The sequence below is a fragment of the Prunus mume genome, linkage group LG6, assembly GCF_029339155.1.
Source record: "Prunus mume cultivar Tortuosa linkage group LG6, ASM2933915v1, whole genome shotgun sequence".
Taxonomy (NCBI): Eukaryota; Viridiplantae; Streptophyta; class Magnoliopsida; order Rosales; family Rosaceae; genus Prunus; species Prunus mume.
In genome coordinates this window covers 8,606,285-8,621,754 of record NC_142703.1, presented here as the reverse complement: position 1 = coordinate 8,621,754, position 15,470 = coordinate 8,606,285, and the positions used below count along the sequence as shown (strand labels likewise).

The 15,470-nt window shown below is 36.0% G+C and overlaps 1 protein-coding gene and 1 long non-coding RNA gene across 3 annotated transcripts; one reads left to right on the top strand and one right to left on the bottom strand.

Moving 5' to 3' along the window:
- Window positions 1-1,330: 1,330 nt before the first annotated feature.
- LOC103334144 (uncharacterized) lies at window positions 1,331-5,134 on the bottom strand. 2 transcript variants are annotated; one of them, XR_016127964.1, is made up of 6 exons: window positions 4,839-5,134; window positions 4,345-4,632; window positions 3,520-3,654; window positions 3,239-3,332; window positions 2,736-2,845; window positions 1,331-1,722 (listed from the first exon to the last, which is right to left on the bottom strand). It is a non-coding gene; the product is annotated as an uncharacterized LOC103334144 (long non-coding RNA). The 2 variants fall into 2 exon arrangements; XR_514241.3 differs by having other exon boundaries at window positions 1,331-1,690; window positions 4,839-5,133.
- A 3,855-nt stretch (window positions 5,135-8,989) lies between these two features.
- Window positions 8,990-12,819, top strand: LOC103334241 (G-type lectin S-receptor-like serine/threonine-protein kinase At1g11410). Its single transcript, XM_008237186.3, has 7 exons — window positions 8,990-10,313; window positions 10,532-10,660; window positions 10,855-11,051; window positions 11,192-11,402; window positions 11,489-11,726; window positions 11,951-12,104; window positions 12,189-12,819. The coding sequence occupies exons 1-7, from the start codon at window positions 9,005-9,007 to the stop codon at window positions 12,495-12,497; spliced, it is 2,547 nt and encodes an 848-aa protein (XP_008235408.2). The 5' UTR covers window positions 8,990-9,004; the 3' UTR covers window positions 12,498-12,819.
- Window positions 12,820-15,470: the final 2,651 nt, after the last annotated feature.

The following is a 15,470-nucleotide window of genomic DNA, read 5'->3' as shown; positions in this document are numbered from 1 at the left end:
ATAAAGTTTCGTAAATATTTTTTAATTGTATTTATATAGATGTCCGTTTCAACAGTTTCATATTTTAATCGAGCGCGTGTGATAAATCGTCGTTTTAAAAGTTTTCCTTTATCGCCCATATTTTTCTAGAGGTCCATCTTAGCAGTTTTTTTTAATAGCGTGTAAACTGCTAAAATGGACGTCTAGAAAGATACATGCGATAAAGGAAAACTCGTGCTCCATTAAAATATGAAACTGTTGAAATGAACATCTATATAAATACAATTGCGAAAAAATATTTATGAAACTTTATAAGTCCCGCGTAGCGCGTGATTAAAAAAATGTCTTTCACACGCGCGGAAGCGCGTGCAGGGAAGCTAGTATTTATAAAGAATAAACTAATGCAAATAGAATAGTCCTTTTTTTTATAAATATAATATAATTAAAGGGTATCGCCTCCCGGCTATACTACCGCGTTTTTATTTTTTATATAAAATAGTATAGTTGCATGGGGACTAAATTGGCCAAATGGGTAAAACACATGGACTATTTTGACATTTAAGTCTACATAATATGCACATAGGAGGAAGATATCAAGACCACTTGTGCCACCCATTCCTCTCTTACTGATCTTTCACTTTTTCATTGTCAATCTATACATAAATAACATGAGATAAGACCAAACTTAAACATATACTTTTAAATTTGTACTAATCAAATTTTAGCATAATTTGGGAACACGTATACTCACCTTCAATTTTGATAGTTTATCCTTTGCTATATGTCTACTCCAATAATCGAAAGAAAACTGTACCAAAAATAGTGTCATTTTCATAAGTCAAGAGGCAAAAGGAAAATTCTTTCATTTCTATATAAGAAGCCACATTTAGCAATAAAACAATTAATAAGAAATTGCTAGAGGATTAAAGGAACAGTTTCATGATTTGCTACCTTAACACTATGATAAACACAATTTTGGGCCTAAAGAGGTTTTAACAATATAAAATAGGAGGACTATATGTAATTGTGTGGTAATGTAGAATAGTAATGTTTTAAGTCTCGTCACAAATACTGTGTCACAGAAAGTAGAGGCATTTTCTATGTTTCACTTAAGTGCAATAAAATACATTAAGAATCCTTTAGTTTTGTTTATAATTCTTAAAGGTGGTGCTTTTATAGTTGGGAAAACATCTTTATTGGCTGCTTTTTTTATTTAAAAAAAAAAAAAAACCATTTTCAGAGTCAGACCATTGTAAAGCAAATGTTCTGCTACAGTGCATATATCAACATTTGGTTTTGCATCTATTTTTTTGTCGTACGTGTTTTTATTTTCAACATGCTAGCATCTCCATTTGCTACACAGTGGACCCATTCTTGTATTTTTAAGTAAAATTAACCATATGAATTCGCCATTAAAAATACCTACAAATACCAAGATCCTACATAAAACAGCAAATGTACTCATATCTCATTAACATATTTGAAACCACCTCTTCATACAATTCTGGTATACAGAGTGGGGTGATTTTGTTGAGCATGAAGACTTAATGACCGTATTCAGCTCCTGAATAATCAGAGTTCCTCTGTTCTTTCAATTCTGTAGCAATCTTCGTTCCCACCTCCTCTATTTTGTTGTTGAAGTAGTGGAAACACTTCATTGCATAGAATCCTATAGCAACTCCGTGCTAATTGTTACATCGATCTTCCTTTGCTGCCATTGAGTCAATTGAAGAAAATTAAAGCCTATTATTGATATGTCACATGATTGTAAGGAAGTATCAGCATCTTCATATAAACATAATTAAAATTCTCAAATAGTTCAAAATGCTAAATGAAGAAACAATAGGTCACTACCAAGATAACCATACATAAAATGTTTACTTGACAATGAAGAATAAGAATCACAGAGACAGAGAAGTGCCCAAAGAAATGTAGTCATTTAATGAAAACCACAAAGATAATATGGATTAAAGGGTGAACATGCATTTGAAACAATATTCTGCATAATAAAAGAATACAATTGACTATGAAAAATGAATGCAATCTTGTACTTCTTCATCCATTCTAAATGAAGGCAAATGGAAAAAGCAAAATCAAATTAAGAAAATCACTACGTTGCTTTTGTTCAGAAGAAAGATTTCATACAATGTATGCATTATTTTGCAACTGATAATTTTAGGATATATTTATTGTTTAGATAATACTTGTGTTAACATTAGTTATTATTGTCAAGATGGGAATGAAGACATTTTCCTAATGGTTATGTGATAAAGCAAACGATTAAGCAAATAGATAGCAAAGAAGAGGACAGAGAAGAAACTGAGGGAAGAAAATAAATTGATATCCTGTATAATAAATAGCAACGCAAACAGGAGGACATAGAAATGATATCTTGTTAAATTCACTCTCTTGCATAACAATATTAACCGAGGAAGACAAAAGAATAAACATGAGTAAATGAATTTATGCAAGATTGCCCCAGATATTTAAATCTGTGCAAAATTCAACTCTCTCACATAGTTTTTCAGCAAACCTTTAGAAAAACCAAAGATAAAGCAAAAGAATAAACTGAAAATAAAAAATTTAAAGCTGAAAAGAGTGGCTTCGAGGCATTTGAAAACCACAGAGTAAAAGCTGAAAAAAATATATATACATTTCAGACATAAGTCAAACAAACACATAACCACAATGATACACACAAACAACACCTGCCAATCTACCAAACCAATTGGTAAGCAGCAAGTCAAGAAACTGACCTCATTTAGGTAGGTGTATGGTATATCCATTGCCCTTCTTCAACCATGGATGGCCCCTCCCCTTGTAGCAACTGTAGCCTATTGGTAGTCTAGCTCAGTCAAGAAATGACCTGCATAAATGAAGCCAGCATCATAGTACACAAGAACTTTCTTTCTATATACAAAAAAAAAAAAAAAAGCAAATAACAATAGCCAAATTAAAGCAACTGGCCCAATTTTAGGAAAACAAATACAAAAATCAAACATAAAATTAAAGTAAAAATAAAAAATAAAAATAGAACTACAATTGTAAACTGAGTTCCTTGACTTGTTCAAAGAGTGGCATGACAGGTTTGGTAACAACAAAGATGGTACGCTTGGTGGTAGAAGCACCCAAAGTTTCACCGGCTTAAGTACTATGAAGTAAGGATATAATATTTGGGTGTCTAACCTGAAACAAAATCATATTCCAACTAATGTATCCTGATTGGAAACTTTAAAATACAAAATAGTTTCCAACTAACCTGAAAAACATGAAATACATAGTTTCCTCTACTTCTTTTGCTTCCTGTATGGAATCGAACCCTTATACGTCAGAGAGGTGAGAGACGATTCCATCTGTTAAGATAAAATTCCAAAGACTTTAATTTTATAAGTCAAAGCAAAACATTCAAATTAGAGACATAGATAATTAGAAATGCAAACAAAAGCATTCATATAAATATCATTAGTGACAAAAGCATTTTTCAAAAATCAAATTACATAGTTTATACAAATTTTGACAGGAAGAATGAGAAAAGCTCACAGTGTAAATGCCACCATAGCAAATTATGTCCCTTTTGGGGTTTTGCAAGTAATCTTTGTAGAGCTTATATACGGTGGTGGTGGTGGTGGATATGTCGCTGTAGCCATTGCCAGCACCTTTTGGCCAAACCTAAATCTACAAAGTTAAAGAAAACAATCACACGAAGCGCAGCTGTTGAAATCAAACAGAAAACAAACTGAAATAACCTAATAGAAACATTAAGAAATCACCCAATAACCTAGAAACATAAGTCTCCTTTGCATCACAACACCTACACCTAAAGCGAACACATACCCACACAATTCTTTAAACCAAACCATAAACCTGCAATTTCCTTTTAACAGGGCCAAAATACCCACACCTTCTGCATCTCTACCACTCAATCATCCAAAACAACCAAACTACAATAAAATGCATTCTACCAAACCAAAAATAAAACCCATTTAAACAAAACATTGTCAAAGATTACAGGCTACACAAATCATCCCAAAAATTAAATTCATAACTCCATCTGCATTAGCTGTTGATGGAATGTGAACTTCGAAACGTATTGTTATAAACTTTTACATTGGCATAAGACCCTTTCATAAGAAATAATAAATGGTAATAAATATATAAATCTATTCCAAAACTAAAATCAGAAATTCATAACAATATAAATGTAAAATTAGAGAGACTACACAAAGCGACCTTACCTAAACTAAAAAAGCCTAATTCTGGCAGCTGAACTGAAATTGGGAATTGATGTACAGAAGAAATTGAATTACTGAAAGAGAAAAAAGACAATTATGTCACTAATAAAGGTATGAAGGTCACAGGAGGTACCTTTGGACTTGTCCACGAAGAAGAGCGACTTTGATTCACTGCTAGAAGAAGTCATGATCAATGCTTATGTTGACTCACCATGATGCTTCCCTATCCCTCTATCTGTTTTGAGTCTCTATTGTGCTGCTTTCTCCCGCAGCAAACTGTATCTACTTAAACAATTGAAAAATGAAAAGAAAAATGAATATCAGAGCTAGAGACAACTAAAATATCAACAACCATATCAAAGAACCCCCGAAATATTTATTTATGGAATTGAGTTCCTCTCCATTTCCAAGCACGCATTCACTGCAAAGTTCAAACAAAAGAAAAATCTCAAAACATACTGAAAATTTTAATTTTCAACCAACACGATGCCAAGTAGCTTCAGAAAAAGCGAAGACAATGCGAAGCTTCACTGGACTTCCTAGCACAAAATTCCTAAATAAACAAATGAAATTGCCCAAATCATCATTGAAATGGAGAAAAACTGAGAAGAAGATGAGAGCACGTACCTGTAATTGGTGATTGAAACACTCAAAACAATTGAGCAATTAATTTCTCCACTACCCCCCTTCCTCTTGTCTTGAGTTCATATAGCATCAGAAGACAAAAGACGAAAAAAAGAGAGGAGGAAAGCAAATAAGAAGAGGAGAGCACCGAAGAAAAAGTTTTCTGCAACTGAAATGAACTGATGCTTGATTGAGGGATGATATTGGGGTAAAAACTGAAAGGAACTGCTCTTCACACGATCTGGCTGAGTTTTGTAGTTTTGTGGGTTTGTATTTTTTTCCTTCTTATTTTATTGCGTGTTTACGAAACTACACATCCGAACTCTAAAACATAAATTTCTCATAAGCTATTGGTTTTTTTGTTTCAGGGGTTTTTCTGTCCAAGTATTTTTGGCATTTCTTGAGCACGTTTTCTTCTTATTTCTTTTTCATGTTTTTTTAAAATTAAAATTTCAACACGTTTATTTTAGGGAGTTTCACTAAAACACCCAAAATGGGGGTTGAAATTATAAAAAAACCCAAGCACTATTTAAACATATAAACACACCCAAAACCCATCATTATACACACTCAAAACCCATTTATAAACACACCCAAAAAGTTGACTTTGGGGTTGATTTTGGGTGTGTTTCTATGTTTAAATAGTGTTTGGGTTTTTTTATAAATACATGTCTAGGATTGGGTTTATTTATAAATTTGTATTTATTTTATCACTTTACCCTTTTTTAATTAATTTTTTCTGCTTTAAATCAGTGGTGTTTTACTATTTCACCCTCTTTTAATTAAAATTGTATGCTTTTAATTTTTTCTTTGACAAAAGGCATATTCAGAATTTTTGAATGTTTCACCACTTTTTGCTTTATATATATATAGATGAAAAAAATTGAAGCTCAAAAACTATCTTTTCTCCTTCTCTCTCTTTCCTCCTCTTTTCTTCTTCTTTTCCTTCGCCTGTTTCTTCTCTCTTTCTTCCGCTTTCCTTCTTTCTTCCTCATTTCTTCTTCCTTTCCTTCCCCAGGCCGTTTCTTTTTTCTCCTTTTCTTTCTCTTTTCTTCTTCCTTTCCTTCCCAGGCCGCAGCCACTCCTCCTTCCTTCCGTGGCATGAATCCCATACACCCACCCATATATATATATATATCTCTCTCTCTAGTTCCACTACTTAATGGTTGTGGTGATTTGATTGGGTGATGATGGTGGTTGAGCTGGTATGTGGTGGTTCTTCTTCATGTCTCTGTTTTTCTTTTCTTTTCTTCTTCCTCTGTATTGTTTTTTCTTAGTTTGCAGATTTGTGTTATTTTGGGTGGGAGAAGATTGGTGTTGTTCTTGTCGGTGGGTTTATCGGTTGTTAGAAGCAGAGAAGAATTTTGGCTTTTGGTCTGATAGGGAGAGACGATTGAGCGAGAGATTGAGCAGAAGCAGTGTATTTTGAGTGTTTGTTTTATGGGAGAACAAAAATATCTTTTTTGTGTTTTGTAGAAGTAAACGTGAAGTGAAGTTGGTCTCATCTCATTTTATGAAAACATTTTCAATGTTTTCTGTTTTTGCCCACCGAACACATTTCTGCTTTGTTTTTGTTTTTTGAAAATGAAAAGGGTCTCTAAAACGTAAACGAACGGGTTGAATGAAGAAAAAAGAGGGTCCCAGCCTGTAAGACTTGAAAAATCTCAAGAGTTGTGTGACCTGCTGAAATGCATGTCATCCACGTCCATGACCTGCTGAAAGTCGCTTAGTATTTGTTATCTGACTGAGGTGAAACATTTTCTACGGGTGGGGCTGGCCTCTGCTTTAGAAAGAATCCAACCATGTTTCGTCCTTTAGCACTGAATTGCATGACATTGAGAAAGTTAGCCATGAATTCTACTACTAAATGGTTTGCGATGAATATTATATTGCTCAACTTCCTTCCAATCCTTCCCTCTTCCACTTCCATTGCCATTGGCTCTATAAAGCCAAACCAACCCATGAGAGATGGCGATGTTCTTCTCTCTACTACTAAAATCTTTACACTCGGGTTTTTCAGCCCGGCCAATTCTCGTAACCGGTATGTTGGAGTTTGGTACAACAAAGGTTGTGAATTTATTTCTTTAGGTTGTAAATTTATATATGTTTGAGAAGTTCAAGTTGTGAATTTATATTTTTTGGTTAAAGTATGCTTGAACTCAAAAAGTTTCAAAAGAAGCATAAAACCTAGGCTTAAAAGTGTGGAAGATTGAATTTTTATGACATAAAAATACCACACTTCAAGATCTAAAATTATCTAATTTAGGCCCAAAATATTCAAATTGGTTTAAACCGTTAATTCACGGTAACCGACCTATTTTTGAGGTTTCAAAAATCACATTACCGCAAATAGTCTGTCGGTTTGCGGTTCGAGGAAAATTTCACGATTACCGAACCGCAACCACCTCTAGTACCAACTAATTTTATATTATTATATTATATACTTATATAATTTATACAAATCTTAAGACACAGTACTTATTTATTTAGTTAACTTCCAATACATATATAAACATTCTTATATTATAAGTATATACTAGCCCCTTGGCACATGCTCACGCATGTGCCAATTGGTTTTCTTTTTTATTTTTTATTTTATTTTTAGAATTAAGAAAAGATAACATGGGTAGTTATGTTCCATAAAAATATGACCTATTATCTGATTTTGTTTTATATTTTATTTATTTTAATATGAAAAAGTGAATTTACCATATTATCCTCATTTAATTAATAATTTCAATTCTTAATGTTTATATTAACCAATGACATTTTCTGGTATTTTGAATGTTTCACCATTTTCTGTCTTTTGCTTTATATATGTATATATATATTGATTATATATTATATATATATATTGATTATCTTGCCTTAATACTTTTTTTTTTTCTTCAGCAAAATAGTTATATGTTGATTTTTTCTTCTGTAATGGGGCGGGTTGGGGAACCCATTCCCCAAAGAATGTGGGGATGAGGAATCCCCGATATAAATATTGCAGATATGAAGGCGGGGATAGGGATGAGAATGACATACCCATCCTCGATTTGACCCATTGCCATCCTTACCCACCCCCATCATTGTTCCTAAATTTGACCAGCCCAACCAATGCTGTATATTTTACATCAACGTTTACAATTATATTTTTTGGTCGGCCAAAGATGGATTGATCTCATTCTACAATGCTCTTTTTTTTTTATGTCAATCTAATTTTACAGTGCTACTTACCCCATTGTTAATTATTTAGTTAAGTGTCACCACTAAATCATTGACGTGTATCCCTTATCTCAAGTGATTTCAAACTTAAAAAAGGAAGACTAGAAAGGGGTAGGGGAAACTCATACACAGGGTACATAGGGCTTGAACCAAGGATCACTTGAGAGCATACCAAATTAGGTTAGAATTTAAGAGGAAAAATTGACAATTCCTTTATTTAGCAACTTAAGCACGAAATTTATTAAATAACACGTGAAAAAAAATTGTGGAAATTAGGGGCATCAAATTTTCGAATTTAATTTCCACCAAAATAGGCATCATTTCACAATTTCCATAATGCAATTTATAAAATTATGTCATTTACAAAATTCGACATACGTAAATCCAAACACAGAATTCTTCAATTGCCAGAAAATGAAATGATGAAAATATAAATTCTGCCATTTAAGAATTCTATGTAATTTTCAATCCTTTAGTAGAGTATAGCATTAACAGCAACAATATTGTAAAGCTGATATGGTGGACTTCTTTGTCCGGTAATAATACTGTATTCTGTCAATTCCGTTAAAAGATTGAAGAATCATTGGAGTGTGAGATTGTCTAAGAAACTTCAAAGTTTGAACATGAGGGATTGCCGAGGTTTTCTAATGCGTAATACTATCCTCTCTCGCCGTCAGATATTTTTATTGAATGAAGAAAAAAGAGGGTCCCAGCCCAGTAAGGACCTTAACCTGTAAGACTTGTAAATTCTCAAAAGTTGCGTGACCTGCTGAAATGTCATCCATGTCTATGACTTCCTCGCATATCAACATCTGAACCTGAAAGTCGCTTAGTATTTGTCATCTGACTGAGATGGGTGAAACATTTTTTACGAGTGCGGCTGGCCTCTACTTGAGAAAAAATCCAACTATGTTTCTTCCTTTAGCACTTAATTGCATGACTCATTGAGAAAGTTAGCCATGAATTCTACAACTAAATGGTTTGCCATGAATATGATATTGCTCAACTTCTTTCCGATCCTCCCCTCTTCCACTTCCATTGTCATTGGCTCTATAAATCCAAATCAACCCATGAGAGACGGCGATGTTCTTCTCTCTAGTACCAAAATCTTTGCACTTGGGTTTTTCAGCCCGGCCAATTCTCGTAACCGGTATGTTGGAGTTTGGTACAACAAAGTTCCAAACCAAACCATTGTCTGGGTTGCAAACAGAAACAACCCCATAATTCCTGTCACTGATAATAATGCCTCTGGAGTTGGACTTCTAGCTGTTCATGGAAATGGAGGCCTGGTCATCTATGGGAAGGACCAAAATACCCCTCTTTGGTCTGCTAATGTTTCAGTCTCTTCGCCAAACAATTCCATGACAGCCAAGCTTTTGGATACAGGAAATCTTGTTTTGCTTGAGGACGATGGCCAAAGGGTATTGTGGCAAGGCTTTGATCATCCCACAAATACAATGCTTCCATTTATGAAACTTGGGCTGGACCGGCGGTCCAAGTTGAATTGGTTCCTCACATCATGGAAATCTCAAGATGATCCGGGCATCGGTAACTATTCGTATGGTATAGACCCAAGTGGGTTTCCGCAGGCCTTTTTATACAAGGGTCAAGCTCCGCGCTGGCGGGCTGGGTCGTGGACCGGAGAGAGATGGAGCGGTGTGCCCAAAATGACAAACTTCATATTCAACGCAAGTTTTGTGAACAATCAAGATGAGTTATCAATTATGTACATGAGTGAATCAATCCTCTCGAGGATGGTGCTTGATGAATCAGGAGCCGTTGTACGGTCCATATGGCATGATCAAGGGCAGCAATGGATCAAGTATTGGTCTGCCCCAAAAGAGGAGTGTGATGAATATGGGAAGTGCGGTGCCAATAGCAATTGTGATCCATCCAATATGACTAAGTTCGAGTGCACGTGCCTACCCGGATACGAACCCAAGTTGCCACGTGATTGGTATTTGAGAGATGGGTCAGGTGGGTGCGTGAGGAAAAGCGGAGTATCCATATGTGGAAACGGGGATGGGTTCGTGAAGGTTGCACGTGTGAAGGTACCCGACTCGTCTAAGGCACGTGTGAACATGAATTTGAGTTGGAAAGCATGCCAGCAGGAGTGCTTGAGAAATTGTTCTTGCAAGGCATACGCAAACGCAGACGAGAGATGGGGAGGGTTTGGATGCGTGACATGGCATGGGGACTTGATGGACACGAGAACATTTCCAAAGGCTGGCCAGGATTTGTATGTACGAGTTGATGCAATTGTGTTAGGTAGTTGGTTCATCTCTTTTTCCTTAAAAATCAAGATAATTTTTCACTCGATTAGACTTCATTGGCATAGTTCCTTTATCCCTTTGTTCTTCTATTTTTATCTCATTATAATGCACTATGACTATAGTATGTAGTTAGTCCTTTTATTGAAAAAATTTCCACCATCTTACTAATCTAAAATTTTGCTGGATTTTATTTGTGTGTTTTCACCCTTGAAGCTCAATATGCAAAGTCAAATGGTTCACTTAGCAAGAAGGGAAAACTGGCAATTTCTCTAGTTTCTGTTCTGGTGTTCCTTCTTATTGTAGTTCCCATTTCTTATTGGTTGGTAAGGAGGAAAAGAAAAGGTGAATATCTGATACAAATTTATTTTCTTTTCACTATTCATTTGTCGCCTAATTGTTCTGCACTGACATCACCCACATCAAGAAATTCTCCTTTCAAGAGATGAATCACACTTTAGTCTGATCATAGAAATACAAGTTGTGCTTGCCAATGAAACAAAGGCTAGATAGATTACCTGTTCTGCATTTGATGGCAGGTAAGCAAAGACCAAATAAGTATTCCTCTAGAGTTACCACAAGGTCAACCTACTTTGAAGATTCTACTGCAGAACTTGATGAAAGTAGTATGCACTCAGACATACCATTCTTTGATCTAACAACCATAGCAGCGGCCACGGACAATTTCTCTCTTGCAAACAAGCTTGGAAAGGGGGGTTTTGGCTCAGTCTATAAGGTAGTTGTCTTCGAATAATTTCTCAAATCAGAAATCAGATTTTTGTGAATATGCCTCGGTTTTTAGTTTTGCATGCACAAGAGCACTTTCAAGGGCACGAGAATGCAAATTTCATACAAAAACGTGGATTATATTTTCAGGGTGTGCTTTGTAATGGAAAAGAAGTGGCAGTGAAAAGATTATCAAAACATTCTGGTCAAGGAATTGAGGAATTTAAGAATGAAATTGTGCTGATTGCAAAACTCCAACACAGGAACCTTGTAAGGATTTTAGGTTATTGCGTTCAAGATGAAGAGAAGATGCTAATCTATGAATACGTGCCAAACAAAAGCTTGGACTCTTTCATCTTCAGTATGTCTTCCTTTTGCTTTATTTTGTCATTTGAAAACTAATAAGGAAGCAAGAATTTAATCTATGTTCTTACTTTTAACATGCAGATGACACAAAAAGAGCACTTCTAGATTGGACAGTACGCTTCGGGATCATCTATGGGATTGCTAGAGGGATCTTGTATCTTCATCAAGATTCAAGGTTAAGGATTATCCATAGAGATCTAAAGGCCAGTAATGTTCTACTGGATGCTTCTATGGACCCCAAAATTTCAGATTTTGGTATGGCTAGAATATTTAGAGGAGACCAAAGTGAAGCGAATACAAGTCGTGTGGTTGGAACGTAGTAAGTTAGAATTTTCTCCAAATGTATAAGATATCACAATAGTTTCTAGATTCATGTTGAGGCCCAAAAAAAGGGGAAGAAAAAGCCCCCTACAATTCACAAGACCAACTGATGGAATACTTGATAATGCATGTCACAAGAGCATACAATTCATAGGCTAATTTCAACATATTCTGTGGATCAGTGAATCTATGCTTTCGTAATCACTTTTCTTTCTGCTGCAGTGGTTATATGTCACCAGAGTACGCAATGGAAGGACATTTTTCAGTGAAATCTGATGTGTATAGTTTTGGAGTTATACTCCTAGAAATCGTTACTGGCAGAAAAAATTCTGGTTATTATCACGACAAGTATCCAGACGCAAATTTGGTTGGACATGTAAGTTTACTAGCTTTGTGGAAAACGATGTAGTTTTTCCCCTACTTATTCATGCTAACTTTGATGATCTAAAATCGTTTTTAGGTTTGGAACTTGTGGAGAGAAGGTAAAGTCTTGGAAATCGTCGATCCATCTCTGGGTGAATTGTACCCTGTCAATGAAGTTGTGAGATGCATCCAAATTGCACTCTTGTGTGTGCAAGAGTATGCCACTGACCGGCCAACCATGTCAGCAGTTGTTTTCATGTTAGGGAATTATGATGCAGCAGTTCCTTCACCAAGACAGCCTGCATTTTTGTTACAGAGAACTTATGCTGCTAGAGACCCATCAACCAATACAGAAGGAGCTAAGTCTATGAATGATGTTACATGTACTAGTGTACAAGCTCGCTAAAAGGCCTAGGCCACAAAATATTGGATGTTAAGCTACGACAACTATATAGCAGCCTGCGTCAAAATTATTCACTTGTGGCTATTTTTCCACTTTACTTTGAATGGGATGCCAAACCCACCCTTGAATTAGATTTTAGTAGCTTTGGTGAGGACGTATTAGCAGAACGGGGATGTAGCTCAGATGGTAGAGCGCTCGCTTAGCATGCGAAAGGTACAGGGATTGATACCCTACATCTCCATATTTTTAATCGTTGTTTTTACATATATAAAAGAAGCTACTAGTTCATCTTCATCATAATAATGAGGATTAACTACACTTTAGTTCCTGGAGGTTTAGTGTCAGTATCGAAATGGGCCCCAAGGTTTCATTTAAATCAATTTCTTACCCAACATTTCGAAGAATTACCAATTTACACCAGCCGTTACATTGACCGTTAAAGTCAAGCGTTAAATCTTGGACGTGTGACAGGCCGGGCCCACCTTATAACCAAACAACAGTTAGAAAGAGACGAGACGAAGGGCAATTTCGAAAAAGAAAAAAAAACCAACGTTCGCCTACTCTCTCCAACGCACGCGTTCCAAGGCAAGTCCTCCATTACCCAGGCTTGGAAAAATCCAAGAAACTCAGAAATTGAGTTTTGTTCGTGGAGAGGAAAAAGGAGCAAGGAAAAAAGTTGAGAGGAAACTAACGAAGAAGATCCGATTGGCTGGCTGGAATGGATGAAGAGGAGCGGATGTGTTGGTGCGAAAAAGCTGCTACAATTCAAACATCTTGGACATATTCGAATCCTGGGATACGATTTTCCATGTGTGCAACAAAGGTACGTGCGACCGGCCATGTGTAAACGGTCAAAGGCAGTGATTCCTAGGCTTCTAAAATCTCGGAATAAGCTGGAGAAATCAGTGGCAAAGGCAAGACAAAGAGAAAAGGTCATTTGGGTGTTGTTGGTGGCTTTGTGGGTTCTATTTGCAAGCATCAATTTGGGAGGGATGTGTGGATGTGGAGTGAATAAAAAGAGGAGCTTGGGATTAACTTTTGCCATTGAATGAATTGTTTGTGGGTTGTTTTTGTGATTCCATGATTCTGTGATTCTGTAAGTCTGTAAGTCTTAGGTTGTTAGTAGCATTTTGTAATGGTTTAATTATTATGTAAGGGTTTAGGGTTTTATGGTTAAGGGTTATGGGGTAAGGCTTAAGGGCTTAATTGCTGACTTTTTGTAACTTGATGAAGTGAATGGAATGCCAAAATTTGTAGAGTATTACATCTAAATGAAATGAAGTGAATGGCCATCTAAATCTATGTGGTGGTCAAATAATGCAAAGGAATGCCAAAAACAATGTAAAGAGAACGGCCAATGATACTTCCCAAGTGATAGTCATCTTATGCAAAGGAATGCCAAAAACAATGTAGCAGGGAAGTTAGAAAATTGATGCACCTGGAACAATCAAGTGAATGGCCAAAATAATGAAGTAAAGTGCCAACCCAAAAACTCAGAAAATTCTGCATTCAAAATGGGCTCAAAAGAGCCAGATAATAACATTGCATATCATACATATTTTATGTCCATTCAAATTCATTCCAAAATGGCAGTTTCAGTGGATGTATTTGCATTCACAGTGGTTGAGGCTTATGTGAATGCCATGACATCCATAAAAAAAAGTCAGTACTTAAGTTACACAGGACCAATATATCAAAAACAAAAACCTCCTAATCACAAACTGCCAGTCTAATATAAAAAAAAAAGGTGAGTCATCAAATTTCTTTTTCAGTGAGCTTCAATCTACAACATTTGATCCTGCAGTTGAAACCGAAATTGCTGGATGAGGACATGAAGTTCAGGCTGGTTGTGCTTCAGAAGTGGCATGTCCTTTCTTACTTGCTTTTGGCTGCAAAATGTTTAGGGTGTTAACCTTTTTTTTGGAAATTTACGAAAATTGATAATAACTATCATAAAGACAAGTTACTTACCAGAGGCTTCCCTTTTTGCACACGCCTTGGAGGCTTGGATCTTTGCTTTAGGGTGCTTGGACCACCAACTGGAGTGGACGCGGCAGATGGATTAATAGTGGTCTACAACATAAAAATACTTGTCAGTTAGCAACAAAAGCTTAGGGTTATTAAGGGATAGAATTGAACAAGATTGAGTTGTTATACCTAGGTATTTTCAATACCCATCTTCCTCTTAGTTGCAGGTTAGGGTTTTGGGGGAAGATTCATATGACAAGTCCTCTTATTGTGCCCATTTTTACCACATAGGCCACATTTGAGAGAGTCCTATGTGTTGGGAATGCAAGACAATGCAGTTTCAGTTTGGTTGCTTGATACTCTCATCTTCATTTTGCCCTTGTGCTTTCCCTTTTCTTTGTTTCTACATTTTCTTGGCCTTCCAGGCTTTTTAGAGTAAGACAGAGGAAGATATGGCGGAAAGTTACTCCTATCCCACATATCCATCCCATTCATAGGCAGTATGAGATTATCATATATCTTCAAGTAAGTTGTTGTCAAATAACAGTCATCCACAAAATCCATGACATTAAGACCACCTTTATAATTTATGGCTGCAATAGCATGAACATAAGGCCATCCCTCCCGAGCTCTGCAAGAACAAGTCCTCAATTCCAAGTCCACAATATATTGTGCATGGCCACCAGCTGACACTTGGAATTTACCTCCACCTGACCACATTACCACACAAGCTCCTGCCTTGGCTTTATTTCCCTCCACTTTCTTAAATATTCTTGTGCAATAGGCCTATTCCATTTCAGCACTTTTTCCCTTCTTCCTTGTATTCTCCTCATCAGTTTACATCTAATATACTTAAACATTAATAGAATTGGTCTATCCCTACATTCCAATATTGTAGCATTGAAAGACTCGCACAGATTATTCAACAACATGTCACACTTCAAATGAGTGTTGAAGTGTGACTTGGACCAATGCCTTAGAGGTTTATCTGGAGTGGTTAGCCATTCA

What these genes read in the sequence shown, in the direction of transcription:
- LOC103334241 (XM_008237186.3), top strand. Translation starts at nt 9,005, where the DNA reads ATGAATTCTACAACTAAATGGTTTGCCATGAATATGATATTGCTCAAC. An exon ending in GTTTTGGCTCAGTCTATAAG is followed by an intron (nt 11,052 to 11,191) that starts GTAGTTGTCTTC and finishes TTATATTTTCAG; the next exon opens with GGTGTGCTTTGTAATGGAAA. An exon ending in AGTCGTGTGGTTGGAACGTA is followed by an intron (nt 11,727 to 11,950) that starts GTAAGTTAGAAT and finishes TTTCTGCTGCAG; the next exon opens with TGGTTATATGTCACCAGAGT.